Source organism: Nothobranchius furzeri, chromosome 4 (assembly GCF_043380555.1).
Source record: "Nothobranchius furzeri strain GRZ-AD chromosome 4, NfurGRZ-RIMD1, whole genome shotgun sequence".
NCBI lineage: Eukaryota > Metazoa > Chordata > Actinopteri > Cyprinodontiformes > Nothobranchiidae > Nothobranchius > Nothobranchius furzeri.
The window spans coordinates 15,633,430-15,656,742 of NC_091744.1; the positions used below are offsets into that span (position 1 = coordinate 15,633,430).

At 41.1% G+C, this 23,313-nt stretch overlaps 1 protein-coding gene across 2 annotated transcripts in view; it reads right to left on the bottom strand.

Moving 5' to 3' along the window:
- Positions 1-23,313, bottom strand: part of sdk1b (sidekick cell adhesion molecule 1b) — a 410,260-nt gene that overhangs the window by 139,136 nt on the left and 247,811 nt on the right. Inside the window, exon 6 of one of the 2 annotated variants that reach the window (XM_070550117.1) lies at positions 9,914-9,940. The exons of the other annotated variant lie outside the window; for it this stretch is intronic. Coding sequence (XP_070406218.1) covers positions 9,914-9,940 — 27 coding nt within the window. The remainder of the gene's footprint in view (positions 1-9,913; positions 9,941-23,313) is intronic. 2 annotated transcript variants of the gene reach the window in all.

The following is a 23,313-nucleotide window of genomic DNA, read 5'->3' on the forward strand; positions in this document are numbered from 1 at the left end:
GATCAGTCAATGCATTTAAATGCTCATCTAAGGCGATCTGGCTTGATCTAAAGTAATAATCTGGGACCCTATATCCTAGTTTACATGCACGTTAGAAAACCGAACCCTCAAATTAAGTTTGTTCCACTCCGGTACAGTAGATGGCAACATGTGCCCTTTCGTGTCTGCATTCTTCCAGTTAGCTTACCCACCTTATTCTTACGACCCATGATACTTTGCGTGAAAGATGTAAGAATCTTCCAGTTTCACCAGTATGTGATGATGACTAATGGGACTTTTAGTTAACAATGGCAGTCTAAACACACACTACATTTTAACTATTCAGAAAATTGTACACATGAAATCATACCTGTTGCTCTTTTGAGACTGCTGTCAAATCTCTTTATTACCCGGTTTCTCTTCGGAGGTTTGGGGCAGCAGTAGCTCAGGAGGTAGAGCGGGTTGCCTCATGGTCGGAGGGTCATGAGTTCGATTTCAGCTCCCACCAGCGGTATCCTGCTGTTGTGTCCTTGGGCAAGACACTTCACCAAACTTGCCTGTGTTGGTGATGGTCAGAGGGGCCAACGGCGCCAAATGGCAGCCTCGCCTCTGTCAGACCGCCCCAGGGTGGCTGTGGCTCCCTAGTAGCTCACCATCACTAGCAGTGTGTGAATGTGAGAGTGCATGGAAACATCTTTGAGAGTCCTAAAAAGCGCTATATAAGTTTGATGTATTATTATTATTATTATATCCAACAAGGACGCGGGTGTTCCTCTCTGGGTTTTTACAACAAAATGAAAGGAACACACAAATAAAGTTTGTGGTGCTTTCCAAGTTGAGATTTTTCAGCCACATTAGTTTCACCTTTGGGGAGACAGTGAAAACTACCGACACTGGCAGCCACACTCTCTCTTACTTCGAGGTAAATGTAAACATTGCTCTTGTAGCCACAAATTTTATTTTCTCTGGTTGTACAACCGCGAACAGCGCAACATTTTACCAAGCCATGCGAGTAAAAAGAATGTTTTAAATCCTCTTCAAATGTTCAAATAAACCGCTACTAGCAACAAAACCTCACCAAGTAAACCAATGGATATGTGCTACTTCCGGTATCTAACCGGATGCTGCTTACATCATTGTTTCTCCATAAGAAAAGTTGAAAATAAGGTGGTTAACAACACAAATAGCAATAACAAACACTGGCGAGAGTGACGCAGACTACAGGATATGCACAATGGCTGAAAGAATGAACAACAACACTACAGGACAGCTTTTTTGGTACATACTGTACTGTTACACTTTCTACTTCGTGGCGATCAGAAGACCGCTTCCACGCTCTTGTCAGTTCCGGAGGTTATTGGAATCAACTCGACTGACCCGTTTGCATGCAGATGCAGTTGGTTTCCTACTGGATTATCTAGGTGCTTCAGCACAATTAGAACCAGTTCACATTTTGAAAGAAACGACATCAGTGTATTTAGGGCAAAGGTTCGGTTTTCTGATACACAAGTAAACGCACTGAGTGACTTGTAATCATCAACTGTCTAAATGGCAAATGAAGCTGCTGATGATCAGTGTAGGGGGCATGACCTCAACCTACAAATTTGAAACATGTGTCTGATGGGAATACATGTATAATTAAGGATAGGAGAAGCACTAAAATGACAAAGTGTAAATAAAAGTACTTTGGATGAGGGAGATACTGAAGAGTTTGCAGAAAAAGTCAGTGGAAACTATACAGATGGTCTTGTACCGACAGATGTGATGCTAGAATAAGGGCTAAAGCAGAATGCCACACGGCTGTGTGATGTGCGCTCCTCTTTCCTCTCTGTCGGCGTGTCTAACATGCCTTGTCTCAGGGGAAATCTTGATCATTTTATCTTGTCTGGATCTCTCCTTCCCTCTGCCTATCTTCCCTCCCATCTTTCCTATCAGGCTCTTATCATCCCCTTGTAGTTGTTCAAACTGTGATTACTAAATTAATCATCTTCAACTTGAACAAGGAGAAACTCTCAAACTGGCAGACTGGCTTTTTAAAAAAAAAAATTTTTTAATTGGTGGCTGCGCAAGCGGTGGCAGCTAAAAGGCTCCCCTGTAAAGATTCTTCAAAGAGAGTGCAGAAGTTTAAATTAACTCTATTGGATTTCTCGTTTAGAAAATTAGAAACACCATGTGGCTTAGAAACTAGGAGTGATGGAAAGAGAAATGACAGAAAACAAATTGCAGAACGGATCATATAACAAAGCAGTATCTGAACAACAACTTAAGGCTGAAAAGGTTCATTTTGAAAAGAGGCACAGTTGAAAGAATAGCTGTTAAAGCTAAAACATTATAAGTTATAATAGGGAGAAAGAGAAAGCATAAAACCCTCTGAGCCTTTTTTTGATTAACAGTGGGTGTGCACATGGTTGTGAGTAAAATTTACCACCGAAGAAGCTGCGAATAGTGGTGGCGCTACAATGCTCTCTCGTTGGTGCAATCATTGCTGATTGACAGTGAAGTGCTCCAGAGGTGACACAGCTGTGAGAGGATGCGTACGCTTTTGTGTCATTCAGCTGGAAATGGATTAAAAAACAAATTCAGTAGATCAAAAACGGAAATATGGGGAAGAAGGGTCGATTAAAAAAGAAGTGATATTTTAGGTCAGAATATAGAGAGATGAAAGGAAAGATGAAGAGATGAAAGGCTCCCTCCACCCAGAGATTAGAATGTAATCCATCTTTGAATGGATTCCCTCAGATTACAACTTGTTCTCCCATTAAATCTGTCCGTCAACTCCCAACGGTATCAGTGAGACAGGCCGGGTGTGTGTGTGATCTTTGTGTGACTGGAGATCTGTGTGTTTTAAGCCTTTTAGATAAATCTCTGCAGAGACCTCGAGAGCAGAGGGATTGGCTGGGGGCTGAGCACACATACGTCTCTCCGCACACGCAAATGCACGCAGGAGGAGGTTGGTGCTAGATGACTGTGTATTAATAGAGTTGTCAGATGCGTGTCTGCAGGGTTCACAGCCAACTAACACATATCACACTGAGACCACATACACAGCAGAGAGGAGAAAAGTTTGAGAGAAGGAAGGAGATTTCAGAAAGAAGGCATAAAAAGAAGAAATGAGGAGACAAAATGAGAGGCTAAAAATTAGATTTTTAAAACATTTTACTGTTTTTGTGTTGTTGTAGTTTACAAAAATAAATGGAGGGGAGAAGGTGATCATTTGCTGATCTCCCCTGAGAATACAGCATGTGCGCAAGAGTGAGGTGAGTGTTTTTGCGTGTCACCGCGCTCATTAATGCTGCATGCTGACAGCTGTGTCACCGTCAGCGTGCACTTGCCTTTGAATGCCAGTGGAAAACCACAAGCCAAGACGTGCCACACACTCACACTCCAGACACACACAATGCCACACCACACCGAGAGTAGCAGATCCAAGACAGTGGGAGACAGAAACAGACAACTGGAAGCAGAGAGAAGCTGGTGAAAGGTGCTTGAGTGTAAATATGCATCTCCCTTCCTTCAGCTGCCAAATCTTCTACATAGCTTTGGCATCACTTTATACAAGTTTTGGAAGGAAGAGTTCAGAAGGCAGGGGAGGAATAGGAGCTAGTCGTAGCAAGAAACGTGTAGCGGTAATGGTGAGGCATTGTGGGAGTTAATCTCTCTAGAGCAGGGGTGTCAAACTCAAACTCACACGGGGCCGAAATGAAACTCTGGGATGGAGTCGAGGGCCAAACTTAATATTTTTTGAAAAAGTGACGGCAAATTTGCACATTTTCTTTATCAACATATATGCAATTTTGAACCTTTAAATTTGGAAACAAACTTATTTCTGCATTAACACTGAATGTGGAATAACCAAATTACAAACGTGTAAGTCAGTTTTAAATAAAAGGCATCAGTGGTATTCATTACTTGTGGTATAATCAGCATTTTTAAAATCTTTAACATCTTTAAATCTTTTCTCACGTGCCAACAACAAAATAAAAATATAATTTTATCTTAAATGAAAATGCAACATCTCACCTGTTAACTTTCAGAAAAAGAGCATAAAACCAACATATTTAAAGCTCAGTTTGCTCCACTGGTTCACTGTGATGCTCACCTGTTCCAGCCAGATACCTGCATCATGGGGTTGATCTGAGCTGAGGAGGAGACTCCTGTTGTTTTGTTCATCTTCATCATAATAATGACAACATTAGATGACAACAGGTGCTCACATAGGTTTGTGCTGATGAACATGTCTGAGCAGCTTGACCACGTTGTTGTGTGTCGGGGAGGAAACACAACGACAGCAGCCACAGAGCCGTGCTGGTTTGAGCGTGTCGCTGCTCGCTGGAGTTATATCAGCTCTGTCTGGACGTTAGTTGGAAAACTTTCTCTTTCAGTTGTGAACACATTACTGAGCGGCTAGAATCTCCGTTTCTGGGCTTCAACGTCAGAAAACAGCTGAGTGAACTTGGCGCTGAGTGAGAGGAGTGTAGTTTGTCCGAGACAGCGGAGCTGCAGACACCGGCAGCAGGCGCTGGAAAAAACACAAAGGAGGGGGCGCGTCGGCTCCGCACTAACACCGCAAAGCATCATGGGAGTTGAAGTCTTTGCAGTAAAATCGGCCAGCGGGCCAGTTTTAATATATTTTTGATATTTATCTCGCGGGCCACATAAAAATGCTCCGCAGGCCGCATCTGGCCCACGGGCCTTGTGTCTGACATACAGGTGCTGGCCAGTAAATTAGAATATCATCAAAAGGTTGAAAATATTTCAGTAATTCCATTCAAAACGTGAAACTTGTACATTATATTCATGCAATGCACACAGACCAATGTATTTCCGATGTTTATTACGTTTAATTTTGATATTTATAGGTGACAACCAATGAAAACATCAAATCTGGTATCTCAGAAAATTAGAATATTCTAAAGGCCAATGAAAAAATGTTTGTTTCTCTAATGTTGGCCAACTGAAAAGAATGAACATGAAAAGAATGTGCATGTATAGCACTCAATACTTAGTCGGGGCTCCTTTTGCCTCAATAACTGCAGTAATGCGGCGTGGCATGGACTCGATCAGTCTGTGGCACTGCTCAGGTATTATGAGAGCCCAGGTTGCTCTGATAGTCGTCTTCAGCTCCTCTGCATTGTTGGGTCTAGCGTATTGCATCCTCCGCTTCACAATACCCCATAGATTTTCTATGGGGTTAAGGTCAGGCGAGTTTGCTGGCCAATCAAGGACAGGGATACCATGGTCCTTGAACCAGGTGCTGGTGGTTTTGGCACTGTGTGCAGGTGCCAAGTCCTGTTGAAAGGTGAAGTCTGCATCCCCATAAAGTTGGTCAGCAGCAGGAAGCATGAAGTGCTCTAAAACTTCCTGGTAGACGGCTGCATTGACCCTGGACCTCAGGAAACAGAGTGGGCCAACACCGGCAGATGACATGGCACCCCACACCATCACTGACGGTGGAAACTTTACACTGGACCTCATGCAACGTGGATTCTGTGCTTCTCCGCTCTTCCTCCAGACTCTGGGTCCTTGATTTCCAAAGGAAATGCAGAACTTGCTTTCATCAGAAAACATAACTTTGGACCACTCAGCATCAGTCCAGTCCTTTTTGTCCTTGGCCCAGGCGAGACGCTTCTTGCGCTGTTTCTTGTTCAAGAGTGGCTTGACACACGGAATGCGACACCTGAATCCCATGTCTTTCATGAGTCTCCTCGTGGTGGTTCTTGAAGCGCTGACTCCAGCTGCAGTCCACTCTTTGTGGATCTCCCCCACATTTTTGAATGGGTTTGTCGTCACAATTCTCTGCAGGGTGCGGTTATCCCTAGAGCTTGTACACTTTTTTCTACCACATCTTTTCCGTCCCTTCGCCTGTCTGTTAATGTGCTTGGACACAGAGCTCTGCGAACAGCCAGCTTCTTTAGCAATCACCTTTTGTGTCTTGCCCTCCTTGTGCAAGGTGTCAATGATTGTCTTTTGGACAGCTGTTAAGTCAGAAGTCTTCCCCATGATTGTGGTGCCTTCAAAACAAGACTGAGGGACCTTTTAAAGGCCTTTGCAGGTGTTTTGAGTAAATCAGCTGATTAGAGTGGCAGCAGGTGTCTTCTATATTCAGCCTTTTCAGAATATTCTAATTTTTTGAGATACCAAATTTGGAGTTTTCATTAGTTGTCACTTATGAATATCAAATTTAAATGTAATGAACATTGGAAATACATTGGTCTGTGTGCATTGCATGAATATAATGTACAAGTTTCACGTTTTGAATGGAATTACTGAAATATTTTCAACCTTTTGATGATATTCTAATTTACTGGCCAGCACCTGTATGTGCTCTAGAGTGTCCAACTATTATTTTATTAATAACGTTTAGTATTATTTGAGGTATTCGGGCAATAGGAGAAAACTCTAAAATGACACTTTGAGGTAGCGTTTCATCAGTGTTGCTCTGAATGAAGAGCATGTCTGACTGCTTTATGCTTGTCTTTACAAACAGGTGAAAATAAACCTGAACACATTATGCTGGTTTATTGCCATTACTCCAACTGTAAAATACATTTCTACACGTTACTACTCCTAAAAGCGTGTCCTGAACAAAGGCAGGTAAGTAAGTCTGCGTATATCTTGATTTGACACCTCTAGTTTTAGCCTGACCACTTAAATGGGCATACACCTATTATTTCAATCCATTTGCAGTGGTCTCTAGTACAAATGAATGCCTTGTGAGCCATTTTATGTGGAAAAAAAAGCTCCGGTGCTCCTGTTTCAGGAAGTAGAAGTTAGTCAAAGGAGTAGGAAGTAGAAAATGGCAGAATTTTGAGTCTTACTCATTAATATCATGATATGTGGACATCTTGTCTCTGATTGGTCGACAGCAGTGTTACTATTCCACTGACTCTTTTTCAGGGTGACCAGATGACCTGCTTTGTGCGGGACCGTCCCGCATTTTCATTACTTTTCACGTGTCTCGCGAATTGAGACTCATGTCCCGCATTATTGACAGTTTCCCGTTTCGAGTTCCAATCTTATAGAAGAAACTGTGGAGAAATCTGCCAGTTGCTGTATATCAAACGGAGGCAGGACTTTATCGAAAACATCAGTAATATCAGCGCAAACACAACTATAGTGAAAAAATGTATTTTTTTAAAGAGAAGGCTATATTTGTCTTTCTAAGACAACATGTGTAAGGAACACGCTCATCACATTCATTGAAAGGGTAAGAATGCTGCTAAAGAAAAATGTGACCGTGAGCCAAGGCAGTCAGTTTGATTCTGCCACCACACTCTCGTGACTCTCTCCGCAGCACACAACATGTCCGATAGACCTTTTTCATTTTGCATTGTACTTAAACTCTGCGCTCTCACCTGCTTCTACTGTTCACTTTTTTACTTCAAAAGCCGTAACTACACCCTAAAAAGTGCAGCTGTATCTACTGAAATTCTGTTTTCTATTGGCAGGAAGCTACTGTCAACACTGGCCAATTTTACCAGGGTTGGATCTACTTTTTGGTTTTTTCTTTTGGAAGGGTGATGACAGCCAGATCACCAAAAACCAACTCGTTAAAAGTTCCTATTAAAAAGAAAAGGAGGCGTTTTCACCACACCGCCCAAAGGCTGTTTTACACAAACTCAACAAGATGCAAATTATGTTAGAGCAAGACTAAAAATGGCTTCACACCATAAAAACAATAACTATAATAATCATGTGAGCATTCGCACGACACTGTCCTGATACACTGCTCTGTAAACAGTCTCTCTAAGCACAAACTGTGTGATGTGCTCTCCAGCTGTGCTCAAGCCCAGTCGAAGAAAAATAAAAGAATCATGAATTTCTACAAATGCATGTACTGGTTTCAAGACTATTTTATCACGTATTATTGGTTTATTTATATTGTGACAACCTTTGACGAATAAGAACAAGGTCCCTAGAACCGAAGAGCGCTTGGCATTGTGTTCTGGATAATATGGAGCATTTTCCTGTGTAATTCCGGCCTGATGTCATGTTAATAGAATGATTTATAAGGGGTAGTTTAAAAGACTGGAGGATATTAATTAGTTCACATAAAAGAGGTAATCAAAAACGGCAAACAGACCTAATAAAGTATGTGATTTAGCTTTTATCTATATTTACTAAAAAGAATCTGAAATATAAAAACAGTGAGAAGCAGCACATTAGTACCGTTCTTCTTTTAGCACCACAGAGGAGAGGGCATTTAATATGCTGTCAGATGTTTTTATGGTTGCTCAAATCTCTATGAACTGGTAATGTTTGCTCCATATTTGTTATATTTGTGGCCACTATTCGAACTGCTGCATTATTTACCTAGCCTGGAAATACCTAGCAGTACCAAAAGTTTCAGCTCTGCAGGTTGGGCCGGCCACACTCAGCAGATCTACACTGGACAAAACAATTTTGTGCTCCTTGTTTGTAGAGAGATGTTGAGTGGGCTTTTGCACCAGAGCTGCGTTGGATAAAAACTGAAAAGATGGGGCTTGTTTGAAATGGCTTTGGCATCAACTCTAATCAGTTTAGACTTGGGCTTTTCTATGAGACATTAACAGATAGAGATACATAAGTCCTTTAGAAAATAATGTATTTGCTTTTTCCTTAACGGTGTATAGCGGACTGCCCCATTGACTGATCCCCGTAGTGATGGTCCTAGCGATTAGTCCAAGCGTTGTCTAACTGCATGCACAAACAGTCTGATAGACAGCTGTAGATTCTGCCCCATGACTGGGTTCTGTCTACGTATCGTGGTCAGACTATAAATTTACATATATAAGAGGAGGAGGCCTCAGGGTTCACCTTTCCAGCACCTATAATGCAGCTCAAAACCTAATTCCAAAACAGTTTCAGTCTAGGTCACGCACGCCTGAATCTAATCAAAACAACCATTCTAACACAATAAGACCTAATAGCATTAACAACCACCGGGGGTTGAGAGGAGGGGTATTCATAGGTAGTTTCTGCCTGTTAAGCAACAACAGACAGCTACAGTTTATAAGCTCGACTCTCGCATATTCCAGTCAGAATTGACAAAACTCCTCAGATGAGAAGTGAAATGTCTTCAAGAAACCAAAGAAGTCCAGTTGCCATCATTTGAACCCTTTGGAATCCATCTTTAGCTCCATTAAAGGTTGAACACGGAACACAAACACCAAAGCGACATCTACTGTGTGGAGGTTGTAGTTGCAACAAGGTTTCCAGCCGTCAGGATACCAGGTTCGCTGCCGATACGTGAAATTTCTTTATTTGGGTCCATCTGTTGTAGGCTTCACCTAAACTCACTTTAGATTTAGATCTTTTACGGTGACTCCTCTTCTTAGAAGGATAACATCTTCTGGAATCAGAAGCAGCTGCTTGACTTGCCGAGTCAGCCATTTTCCACAGAGCCAGCCTCGCTGTGCCAAGTGGACTGTTTGGTAACCTGCAATGGTGTCCTCTATTGTCTGATAGATGTCCATCAACATAAATATTTGATAATTTTTTAATTAAAATATAGCTTCTAAAGGAAATACTGTACCTTCATTCTGCACACCTCTAAACAGCCCGTGAAAGTACATATTTTTTTAATATTGTTTTTATTACATGGTTCCATATTAAACCTAAAAAAGAGCATTTGCTTTGGCTTCAGACATCAGTGATTTGGTTTAGTTATTTCATTTTAATAATGCCCTCTTTTCTTGCATTTGAACTACCAAATGTCGTTGTCATGATAGCAGATGACGACAAAAATGGCAACACACACAATGGTTTGACAGTTCTTTTAGGATAAGTGGAGTGTGACCTTCCATAAAGCATTTAGCTCATCGGCTCTTAGTTCTAACCTTCTGTCGGTATCGCAGGTTCATACGGATTTTTGCTTCGCTTTAGATAGACTGAAAGAAAAGGATTCAGAGTAAAATAGCTGGGAAAATAATGAAAATGTAAATGGGTACTTTACCTGTTGACCCTCGGGTTTTCTCGCCAACTGTCCGTCAGCCAGATAGAATAAGGGAAATACATTAGAGAGAAGAGCATGGAACCAAAAAGGGAGATATATAATTTAGATTTGTAGTATTTCCTCAGGGTGCTTTGAAAAGACACATTTGGCAAAAAACACACACAACAAAGGAAGCAACAGAAGACACAAGCTTTCACAAATCAGACGCCTAAAGACATCTGACAGTTTGGAGGGAAAACTGGATATGGGAGCTTTTTTTATTGAGAATCAGGAAAATAAATATAAACTGTATGTTGGAGGCAGAGAATAGACAGCAGGAGGTAAGAGACAGAGGAAAAGGGAGGATGTTGTGTTATCAAAGAGTCCAGAAGAAGACAATCTGTTTGCAGCCCATCCATCAACTGCCAGGGACCAAAGTTTCCTGCTCATTCACTCCTTTCCCCTTCCTCTTTATCTCTCCCTGTTTCCCATTCTCTCCATATGAGTTTGGAGGTGGCAAAACGGTAGGCTTTGAAAAAAAAGATGGAAATGACATTCTGCTGCCACAAGATCTATACTCGCTATTCTTCGATCAATATTCCACCACTTCACGCTTCTATTCAGCCACTCAGACACTCACTCAACTTCTGAATACTGTACAGTGTGTGTGTGTGTGTGTGTGTGTGTGTGTGCGTTTCAATCTGCATATGTGATGACTGAGTGTGTGTGCGGGTGAATAATGTGAGCCAGGGCTTTAATCTAGAGTGAGGACAGCACAAAAAACTGCTAAGGGAGAAAAAAAGTAGATATAACAAAAACTTTGGGAAAAATAGGAAGAATAATGTCTGAAGAATAAACAAACCCTTCAAAAGTTTTTGTCATTTGTTTTGGAGATATTGTTCCCCGACTTTGTATAAAACCTCAATACTTACTGGCAAAAAAGGAAAATGCATCAGCGTTGCTGAATTTTAAGAAGTTGTCAGTATATCAGGACAGACTCTGAAGGTGGTGATTTTTATTTTCTTCCTTCCACTCTTTGGTTATATTTTACTGTCATGTTCTTCAATGGCTAATGAGAAATATTCAAATAATGATTCAAGAACATGTGACATTCCCAAAACAAGCTCTTAACAAAGATGATCTATAGACACATTTTTACTGTGACAGATAGATGCTGTCTCTTCTCTTTCATGTGTATGAATAGCTGAACATCTGTGGTCCTGGGGTGATGTGCAACACCCAATCTTACCCGGGCTTTCCACCCAATGGGTAAGCAGTAATAGACGCATTTTCCTCATGAGCTAAGTGGTGTGTACCTTCACGGAGCCTTTCAGACGCAAATCAGCGGCGAATGCGCTTCACGCAGCTGGTCCTGTGAGGTCACAAAATCACCAGAGAATTGCAAGATCAGGTGTGATTTTGTCAGATTACACGATAAACAGCAAGGATAAAGATGGCTGCATGTATCCACAACGTGTGCCTCCAACATACCTCCATCTAAGTAGGATAGATTATCCTGAGTTATCTCTGTAGTTATGCTGCCATAGGCTTAGACTGCTGGAGGATACACTGACCACTATCCACACTCTACTACTTTCTTCTACAATCTGCTCTTTTAACTGTATTATTTCCTGCTATTTCAGCTGTTAACTTTATTTTCTCTGTAAGTGTTTTTCTCCCCAGAAGAAGCTACAACGATGTTCTGCTGAGCTGTGGTGGCCGCATGGTGGGGGCCATCGTCTAACACACTGCTGCTAACCACTAAAACATTCTCCCTCTCCTGATAACATTTTACTTTCTTTGACAGTGGATGTGCTAATACTAGTTTATCCGTTTAATTATAGATCCACTAGGATAAATACAATAAAGTTTATCTTTAACCAAATAGAATATTTACTAAGACATCACAATGTAACCATAGAAACATTACTTGGTATATATGCTTTGTGTGTGCGTGTGTGTGGGCTGGTGTGTGTGTGTGTGTGTGTGTGTGTCTGCTCTGTCTTCTCCATCCCCAGTGAGTCGTGGTGGATGGCTGCTTATACTGAGCCAGCATCCTCTGGAGGTTTGTTCCTGTTAAAAGGGAGTTTTCCTCTCCACTGTCGCTAAGGTACACTGTATTCCCGGAACTAATTTAAAGATGATGACATAAGCCTGAAGTGGCATTACCAAGTGGTTTGTTTGGATCTTCAGAAACTACATAACAAACACTATAACTAAAACACAGACATACGGGTACTTTGGTGCTAGTTGCGACATCTGGGGAAGGCTGGTAACTTATTTTTCACCAGAAAAGTGCATTGTTGCCTTTTAATAACAAGCTCCAGACAGAAAGGTGCTTTTTCAGATACGGTTCGCTCCTCCGTGTTTCCGACAGAACGTGCATCTTTCGCTGTCATCTTTTGTTTGCACAAATTACCTCATCAGTGTTTACCTACTCTCTTTTTAAGTTTATTTTGAACCTGAAATACTCCAAAACTGCAGAAGTTGTGTTGTTTTTAGACACCAAGTAAGCTGGTGCGTGAGCTGCCATTTTTCTCTCGGCGCACCATCCTCCGTGCTGTCACATGATGACATCACTTTCATCAACTTTATGGAAAAACTCCAAAAGTCAGACAAAACATTTTAAACTATTTAAGTGAAATAGCAGGGTATATGCAGGAATCTCAAAATTAAAAATTTCAAGACTTTTTAAGACCTTGTAAAAATAAAATTAAGACATTCGCAAAGAACTAATCAACTGTTAAACACTTATATATTGTTTTTAAATACTGCATCGCTTCGTTTTCCATTTCATGTTGGGTTACGTCACATCCGGGACAGCGAGGCTGTAGCAATAATATGTAAAGCCACGTGGTGCAAAAATGCAAACCGCGCACATAGAAGAACAAAATAGCCATGAACTCCGAGGCTGTGAAATAAAGTGACAACTAAAATAACTCCCCCCAAACAAGGTCCTCACGTGCTGCAGATGTGCATCTATTCTACAGTGGGTTTTGTAGTAACCTCAGACATTTATATACTTTTATTTTATTGAAAATATTAAAAAAAAATCTATGTCATGTTTTTGCAAAATGCAAGCAATTTTCTACCAGTCCTACTGTTCAAGAGAGCTAAATATAATAAATTGAAATAACTAATCAGATAATGATTAGGGATCATCATATAATAATTAACTATTATTATGAAACTAATTCACCAAACAGCAAACATAAAATCATCTGAAAATATTCCAAATTACTGTAATCATTCTTAAGTAGGATAACCAGATCCCAACTCACCAAATGTGGGACAGGAGACTGCTCACGGTGGGACGTGAAGCTTGAATGTAACCAGATAAAGTTAAAATGTTTTTTTTTATCTATTCTGCCTTTTATCTCAAACATGACTGTTAAATATACAGTACATACAATTATTATATAATTGATGGCTTATATATTCAATTTGAATTAAACTAAGCAAACAGCAAAAGGTTTAATGCTGTTTCTCAGTTCCTCTCCAGTTACCACAGCTTAACTCAGGCTGGACCTTCTACTGTGGCTCTGAGTAACTTTAGCTACATCTTAGGTGTGTTCTTGCTCTGTCGTATTTCTAATTCCATGCTGTAGTTCTTTTTTAAAACACAAAACAGTTTTGTTACCTGTTTTCCCGCTACGTTTCGTCTGCGGCTGCAGACTTCCTCAGGCTGACGCTGATGGTGGCGTCACTTCCTATGGTTTAACACTTTTGGTAAGACTCAAATCAACTTGGAAAGCATCCTTCATGTCGTTCTTTGAACTTTTGTTTTATTTTTTGTTGCTGATTTATTCAATCGTGAGAAAGTTGGAAAAATTTGTTAGATTTCAGGTATATAATTTGGTTTGATCATTTCAGAACTTCTACAATTTTCTAAATTCATTCCTGTCTTTTCGGACAGTACGCTTGAGATGAACACCTTTCTTTGAACCTCTTAGCCCCAGGTAAACTGTTAAACTTGGGAATGTTTTGTTTATTTTACTGTTCACCTCTTTCCTTTGTTCAGCAGATCTTCTTATCTCTGCTGCAGGAAAACAGAACAATGCTGCAAACATTAAAGATGATAGTAATGAGGTGGCACTCTGCTTCTCCTATAAGTCATGCAGAGGATTTTGGCCAAATTGTTTCATTAATCCAGTCGGGTTTTTGTTCCTCGTGTTCTGAGAAACATCTAAGTGCCTTTTGGCAAACCCCTTGCAGGCTATCACGTCTTTTATTGAGTAACGACTTGTCTTTAAGCATTTTACAAAACAAAAAAGAAAGATGCTTGATAGGTGTGGTGAAGCATTCATGGTTATCCGTTAATAGGTTTCTAGCTCTGTAACAGGACCTCATTTATACTGACCATTGGTTTATTGGTTGCCTGTCTAGCTGACAATGGTTCCAAATATTTGCCAATTTAGGATTAATGAAGAATGTGCTTTAGGGCTCCTTAAAAGTTTTCACAGCTTATTTTTCCTGTATCCTTTCTTGTTCATACTCTGGTGCACCACTAAAGGGCAGTGACCTTACACAGCTAGATGTGGGCCATTCTTCACATTTTATTTTGGTAAAGAAACTCCAGTAAGGACAAATGGAGCCCACTCAAGCTGTAGAAGCTTAACTACAACTACTAACTGTGGATGAATGAGAGCCATAACCGAAGGTCTCTTTATAAAATGAATAATTAAGTGTACTTTGACAATTATTTAGAAAATACTACCTCCCTAAAACTTTTAGTAGCACAAGCCCATTTCATAACTTCAAAGAGAATGGAAGGCACATTGAATGGCCTTTGTGTGTGAAATGCGCTATATAAAAAAAGCTGCCTTGCCTTGCCTAGCTGTTTATTAAAAGGCTGAATGTTAAGGACTTTTGCTTACAAGCATCTTTACAGAAGCATGCATGGCTGCAGAAGTGGAATGCAGCCCCCATTAATACACCTGTGCTTTCCCTACTCTTTACCATATTTAATATATTTTGCACAAAGTTGCTTGCCCTCTGATGAGAGAAAACTCCATATTATGTGTTGTCAGGCAGCCGTTTTGTATTGTGTTTTTTTGTAAAGGAGGCCTGCACAGCAACAGAAAAATGAACATTCAGGAGGAAGGGAGGCACTTTTCAGCAAATATTTTCTAACGATGTGACATTCTGAGTCATCTCCGTTTCAAACAGGAGCAGAGAAACACCACATCTGATATTCTCAGAGCTGGAGTCATTAAACCCATTTTCCAGTAATTTTCCTGTTCCTCTTTGGTTTAAAATCCTTTGAAACACCTTGGGTGATTAACTGTCTAAACCAGTGTTTTTAATTACTGCAGATATGAACAGTGATGCAGGAGGATCTTGAGTTTTTAACCATTTATGGAAAGGTCATAACTCTCTAGTGATCATTGTGATTGTGACGTGTTTATAACAGAGACGTGAAAATATAACTGTGTCAAGTTCGTCTTTAGGATCATTTGTATTCATAAATTCCCTGTTGGGTATTCAGGCGCCTGAAGGACCCACAAACAAGTAGGTCACACTGTCCTTTGTCTGTAGTTGCTGTTGAGAGAATGTTGTTGTTGTTGTTGTTGTTGGTGGTGTGTGTGTGTGCGCGCGTGTGTGTGTGTGTGTGTGTGTGTGTGTGTGCGCGTGTGTGTAAAATGTTACCTGGGTAGTCTCACCTGTTCCTCTGTGTGTGTGTGTGTATCAGCAGCTGTGTGTGTAAGTGTGTGTCACGTCTCCAGCTAACATGTACAAACACTGACCCCAGCTGCAGGTCACCTGCTTGGTACAACACACTGAGATCTTTAATGACTCACACATCCCAACCCATCAAACAAACACACACACACACACGGCTCATTCCCTCCATCTATGGTAGGGATGTAAGAAAATATCAATACACTAAAATATCACGATATTTCCAGTAATTTCAAAATTTCCGGTAATTTTCAAAATAAAAGTATAGCAGCGATGCAATTTCATACATATGAGCCTACGTGTGACTTATCAGCTTATTTACTCAGAGCATCATTCCAAAAGTGCAGCGGTGTGTTTTCATGGCTTTAATCCTGGCAGTAAGAGAAGAACAACATATGACATCAAACATCGATATCAAACGTGATTTACTTCTTTTGGTTCAATGGCTGATTGTCCAAACAAAATGTAATCTTTGAAATCTCAAGGGATCGTGTGGTCTCGCGAGAAGCACGGCAGACAAGCCACTTCGCTGCTGAGACTCTCCTGGTGTGGACTTCAGTGGTTGTTGCGAGTCATTCCCCTTTTGCTTCCTGTGTGCAGAAGGCGTTAGAAGTGTCTGGCCTGAGTTTTCCCATTAAACTCACTCTTTAAATTGCAAATCATGTCTGGCCTTTAGTATCGCTACATATCCTATTGTCCCCCCTGTATTGTGATAAATATCGTATCACCAGATTCTTGCCAACACACAATACCCTCATTTACATACAACCAGGCACTCCTCTCATGGTGATAATCTATTGATTTCTGCTCAGCCTCTTTTTGCTCCCATCCACACACTCTGGCATCCAGTGCTACATTTCCCTTACAAGAAAAGTACATTTTTAGTAACATGCTTTATGTTCTCTCTTGGTTGTTTTAAACCAAGAGTTCAACCTGAGACACTCCTACCATTCCAATTTATCCCGTCAATCTCATGCTCCTCTCTTTTTGTTCCATTTTCCTGCTCAAAAAATCTCATGAACACACACACACATGCACGCAAGCACGCACACCTTTATGAAGTTTGTATCAGTAATTAGACAATTGTAAGTAAGTAAGTAAAAGTTTATTTATATAGCGCCTTTCTCAGATATAAATCACAAAGCGCTGTACAACATGATAAAGATCAGGGCAAATACCTCTAACCAATAAAAACATCAGAAAAACAATAGCAGTGATAAACGTAGAAAATAAAATCATGAGTATAAACAAAGTGAAGGTGTGAACCCAAACAAAGCCATCTTTTTGAAACATTTAGGGAGGGAACGCCTGGATGAAAAGGTGAGTTTTTAGATGATTTTTAAAGACCTCTACAGTGTTAGAGAGACGGAGATTTGAAGGTAGACTGTTCCAAAGTCTGGGTGCAATAGTCTGAAAGGCCCTGTCCCCTTTGGTTTTCAGTCTGGTTCGAGGAACGGCCAGGAGGTTTTCAGATGTGGATCTGAGGTTCCGAGAGGTGGTGTGTGGGGATAAAAGCTCAGATAGGTAGCTTGGAGCCTGGTTGTTAAGAGCTCTATAGGTCAGAACTAAAACTTTAAACTGTATTCTATATTCTACCGGGAGCCAGTGGAGGGACTGTAAACCTGGAGTGATGTGAGCTCGTCTGCTGGATTTGGTTAGAAGTCTGGCTGCTGCATTTTGGATGGCTTGAAGGCGTGAGAGGGAGGTTTTGCTGAGACCAGTAAAAAGAGCGTTACAGTAGTCTAAGCGTGATGACACAAAGGCATGGATGATTTTTTCCAGATCTGCTGTAGAAACCAGTTTACGGACTTTTGAAAAGTTTCTCAGTTGAAAGAAACAAGAGCGGGAGATGGTTTTGACGTGAGTCTAAACTTAAAGCTGGATCAAAAATAACTCCTAGGTTTCTAATGTTGGCCTTGGCTGATGGGCAAAAAAAGGCAATTTCCTGCTCGATTTTTGGCTGAAGTTCCAGGGGTGCAGCGATCAGGGTCTCTGTCTTGTTAGTATTGAGGACAAGAAAGTTGCTGGACAGCCAGTTACTGATCTGGGTCAGGCAGAGTACAAGGGTGGCCAGCCTGTCCAACTGGTGTGGCATAAAGGACATATAGAGCTGAATATCATCAGCGTAGATGTGGTAGGTGATGTCTGGGAAAGACTGAATGATGCCAGCTAGGGGAAGAATATAGAATGCAAATAGTAGAGGCCCGAGAACTGAACCTTGTGGGACCCCGCATGTTAGAGAGGCAGTATCTGAAGAGAAGGTTTCGGACTTCACTGTGAATGTTCTGTTAGTGAGATAGGAAGAGAGCCAGTCTAGAGCAGAACCTGAAAATTGTACACTCCCATGTATAACACTGACACATTTACAAACAACAACAGTTCACTAAAATAACAACATGCTGTTCTTACACTTAGGAAGAATTCCTGACAGGCCAAGATGGAGTTTCACATTCACTTAGTTCCTGTTTAAGCAGCTGTGTGTCTTCCTTTATTAATCTGATGAGAAATGAGCAGGGCTGATAATTAGAGTTTAAAGTGCAGCGATCTGATTTGCATTAATACTATCTTCGTTTCTGTAGTTTACTCTCTTATTCCATTCATTTGAGCCAGAGCTCAGAATTTCTGCTCTCTGTACAAATGCTGACTGTGGGAAGGTTAGAACTTCCTGCTGTCTGCATCAAACTAAAGCACCAGTCGACCTTTCCAATTTACCATGTCAATCAGGGTCTTGCCTGGCAAACCTCCTTCTCTCTCTCTCTCACACACACACACACACACACACACACACACACACACACACACATGCACACGCACACGCACACGCACACACACACACACACACACACACACACTTAATGCATTTGCACATTAAAGTTGTGTAACACTCTGCATGGAATTCACAAGGTGTTGACATTCTCATTGAAAAAGCATTCAAGCCTGTTTTTATCTACTTTTTTCCCTTTGTGCAAACTCTTCCATTATTTGTTGGTGAAATAATTTGTCCTCCCTGCTCCTCCAATTCCATTTCTGCAGACTTTTGTTGTATTTGTGCCCAAACAGATGCCTGCACTTAATGAGTACTTGAGATAAAACAAAAGCATCCTCTGTTAAATCTGATTTCCTATCCGCTCTTAAAAGCCCAACCAAAAAGCACCGAGATGAGACGATAAGTGAACGTGCATTGCTGATAGAAAGGGAAAAAGAAACAAAAAGGTGTGAGATATAACACAATCAAACATGAGACTGGTGTGTAATAAAGCAGGACTTAAATGTAGAACTTCTGCTGAAGCTGTGAGCTCAATAATTGTCTAATACAATGGAAGAGTGATGCTTCTGTTCAAATGATGAGAAAGAGAGCGAGAGAGAAAAATGAAAAGGAGGAAGATTCTGATTCCACATGAGAAGATGAGGAATATTAGAAAGCAGGTAAGCAGGATGAAATGTGAGACACTATGCTGAAAGCTGAAGGGAAAAGGTTGATCAGAAAGACTAACATTGTACAGCTGTGTGTGTGTGTGTGTGTATGTGTGCGTGTGTGTGTGTGTGTGTGTGCCCATTACTTCTGGCTGAAATACCAGATGGAGAGGGGACCACAAGAGAGAGGAACAGCGGAGCATCATTATTAAATCATGTTGTTTCTCTTATTTTATTCTTGTCTCCATCCAGGAGGCTGCAGGATAATCAACCACCTCGCAGTCGTCACTGTCATCCGTCTACGTCTTCACAAAGCTGCATGTAAGAGGCCATCGTCATGAGTAAACGAGGATCAACTAGAAGGGCAAACTAAATTTTAAACACCCTCTTGCATTGCTTCTGTTTGGTGTGGTTCACAAGTTGGTGAGTAAAAGGAACATGTTTATGTTTAATTATTTAGCAGATGCTTTTATCCAAAGTGTCTTACAATTGGGCATATAGCAGGAATGCTGGTAATTAACCAAACATGCACGCTTTTGGAGATGAAGCAGAGTTTTGACAGGTCAGTGAAGGGTAACAAGAAGTCACATTTGCTCAGACGGCTCTTTGAAGGCTAAAGCACTTCCTTACAAAAGTAAGGATTTTGGATTTGAACATGAACACAATAAGCATCTAAAAATCTCCTTTTCAAAATCAAATCCCATTACCTGTTTAAAAAAATGCTTATTCCTTCGTAGGGTTGTCACAGTGCGAAAATTTAATCTCACGGTTATTGTGACCAAAATTATCACGGTTTTCAGTATTATCGCGGTATTTTTTTTAACGTGCTACATTTTCACACAATTAAATAAACCCTGTATGTCAGGAAATATTGTCCTCAGTTTGTGTCTAAATGTTGCCTAATATGTGTTATTTTGTAATTATGTTGTTTATTTGTTTACATTTTTTCCCTTTAGTCTTTAAAATACCAATATTTGCCCATAACTTCTTATTTTTTGTCTGTTTGATGTCATCATTTAAACATATTAGATCAGATGATACTCAGTACTCAAGTAGCCTTCTAATCAGATACTTTTTTACCCTTACTTGAGTAATAAACCCTATATCAGGAAAATATTGTCCTCGGTTTGTGTCCTTCCAGTGAGCTTTGCAGATGTGGGGAAAATGTCATCAGGCAGTAATCATTGTTAAATTCATAATTATTCTCGGAGAGAGACCAACTCTTATCTGCCCCTGGGAGCCCCGTAATGCATAGCGTCATTTCAATATGGGGGTGTCTGTGACACGGTTTATATGCAGGTAGCGGCGCTGCGGCTGCTTTATATAGCCACTCGTTGCATTCTCCCTCAACCCAAATCCTCGGATCACGCATTTTAGCTAAAACGCTAACGTTAGCTTGCCTTGCGTTGACTGTAGAGTTGTGGGTGATGGTCACGCAGATGTGTCATGAGATTTGAAGCGTTGCTGTCTTTCACAGACACTTTTTCTGCACATGCTGCAGACAGGATAGCCGTCTTCTATAAACTCCTTCGGCATTCTTCAAATATCCAAAAGATGCCCGTACTTCCGACTTTGTCTTCTTTGAGGGATAAAAAATGTCCTGAGCGCTGCCGTCTCCTCCTTTGACCATTATTTCAGTTTTAGCTTCAAGAAAGTTTTGGTTGTAAACAACAAAGTGCGCATGTGCCGCCGGCAACTTCAGCAGATGATACGGTGGCTGGTAAGGGTCACTGCGCCTACACCACAGCCACGGTAAACCCACTGAGATAATTTTTTTTTTAAAAACAAGACGGTTATTATTATTGTCAACTTTTTTACTGGGGTTTTCCGCCACACTGGTTACCGTGACAACCCTATTCCTTTGCCATAATAGCAAGTCATCCTCAGGCGTATAATAGACCCTCCTAGTTAAACTTAAGGCTCCTGCTTTGTCAGTACTTTTAAACAATCCCAGCAGAATCAGACCTGTAGCACTTCACCACTACACTCTAAAACACATACTCATTTGATTTGGATTGGTTTTATGTCTTGATCAGAGCTAAATACCGAAAACATCATCTCAAGACTGTGGGTTAAAATGTGATTTTGAAGTACACAAACATGGCAGTGGAGGAGTGTGCTGGGCATGTCTGTCACCTTGTTTCCTGATTGACTAAACATCACATTCAACAGGCAGCACGTTTGTTCGTCCCTGAAAATCCGACCAAGTCAATCGAACATGTTGAAAGCCTACATTTAGGATCGTAAAGGTCCCAATGCCATTCCAGGGAGACCAGAGCACTCATAACACACCATACAAGGTAGGGTTATCTGAAAAGATCATCTTTAGGAACTTTATGGTATTCGTGGGCAATCTTAAGATTGTTGGATATCACCTTCTGTTGCGTGAAGGTGTGAATTTCATTTAGTAATGTGCCGTTACAGTAATATTACTGTCAAGCTTGGCGACACAAAGAATAAATATTTTTGCGTTGCCATGCTGCCATGGCGATTTGAAAAAACACACGGTGGTGGTAATATTAGAAGAAGAAGAAAGTATCATTTCTACAGCGCCTCTCAAGATAAAAATCACGAGGCGCTTAATATTACCCTGACATGCTGTCACGTGGTTTCACTTTCGACTGTTTCACAATGTAATGATATTTATTCTTTGCATGCATTGAATTTAGTTTCTTGATTCATTAGCGTGACACAAAATAAATACAGTCCGATTCTCATGAGATCTTTGGGTCTGATGCCTAACAAAACCTTTAGGATTTAAAACAGACTTCCATCAATTCACTTGTCGACATCTAGACTAGTGGAGCAGAGAAACTCAGGAGTGCAGCTCTTCTATTTCCTCATGGTAACAAGGCCTGGTTTGAAACTCAACTGAACTCCGCATGAAGCTTACTCGTCTCCCGTCTCGTCTTCCTTTGCTTATCCGGGTCCGGGTCGCGGGGCCAGCATCCCAACTAGGGAGCTCCAGACCGTGCTCTCCCCGGCCACCTCCACCAGCTCCTCTGGCAGGACCCCAAGGCGTTCCCGGACCAGATTGGAGATGTAACCTCTCCAACATGTCCTGGGTCGACCCGGGGGCCTCCTGCTGGCAGGACATGCCCAAAACACCTCCCCGGGGAGGCGTCCAGGAGGCATCCTGACCAGACGCCCAAACCACCTCAACTGACTCCTTTCGATCCGGAGGAGCAGTGGTTCTACTCCGAGTCCCTCCCGAATGTCCGAGCTCCTCACCCTATCTCTAAGGCTGAGCCTGGCCACTAGGGATGGGTACCTTTGACATTTGAATCGATCCGGTACTAATTCCCGGTACCTACGAGTTGATACCGGTACTTAACGGTACCAATTTTCGATACTTTTGAGTGTTTATTATTTTAATTCTCTTTTATAATTAAATATATATTTTTCTCAATATATAACCATATTTGGTAAATATCACAATAAATAACATACAAGTTTGTATTTTAACATCGTCCTTGTAGTTTTATAAGCTGATAATTAAACTGAAGCAAACATCTTTACTGTGAACTAAATTTACTGTGTATCTTCATTCCTTTTGCCGTCCTTTTTCATTTGATTTTTCCTACTGGGAAGTTAGAATTTCCGAGGAGAAAGCGAACGCATCATTAGCTGATAACAATGGTGGCAATGGAAGCTAACATATCAAGCTAACGTTATCTTAAACAGTTTATTTAGCTGCTGGAGCAGATTAAAACGATGATGCCTCAAACTTAGATCGTTGTCACTGGTTTTACCTTCACCCAATCACCCGTCGCATTTAGTAAAGTAAAGCCAAACTTTAGAGCGCGTTCATGTTCTTCTAGTCAGAAATTCGGAGTTCCGAGGAGAAAGCGAACGCACCATTAGCGAAACGGAAGCTAACAAATCAAGGTAACGTTATCTTAAACATTTTATTTACCTACTGGAGCAGATTAAGATGAGGATGTCTCACTTAGATCGTTGTCTGTCGCTAGTTTCATCACCCAGTTACCCATCACATTTAGTGAAGTGGACCCAAGCTTTAGCGTGCGTTCTTTCTACCATGCTTGCTCTGTTTACAACGGGCTCGCAGGGACCGGCGACATAACGCTCTTGCGCATGCGCAACTGTCTTGGCAGTACCGAAACGAGGCACCGTTTGAAATGACGTGAATCGGTGTTCGGTCGGTACTATGGAATTCGGTCGGTACCTTAAAAAGTACCGAATTCGGTACTCATCCCTACTGGCCACCCTACGGAGGAAACTTATTTCGGCCGCTTGTATCCGCGATCTCGTTCTTTCGGTCATTACCCAAAGCTCATGACCATAGGTGAGGATTGGGACGTAGA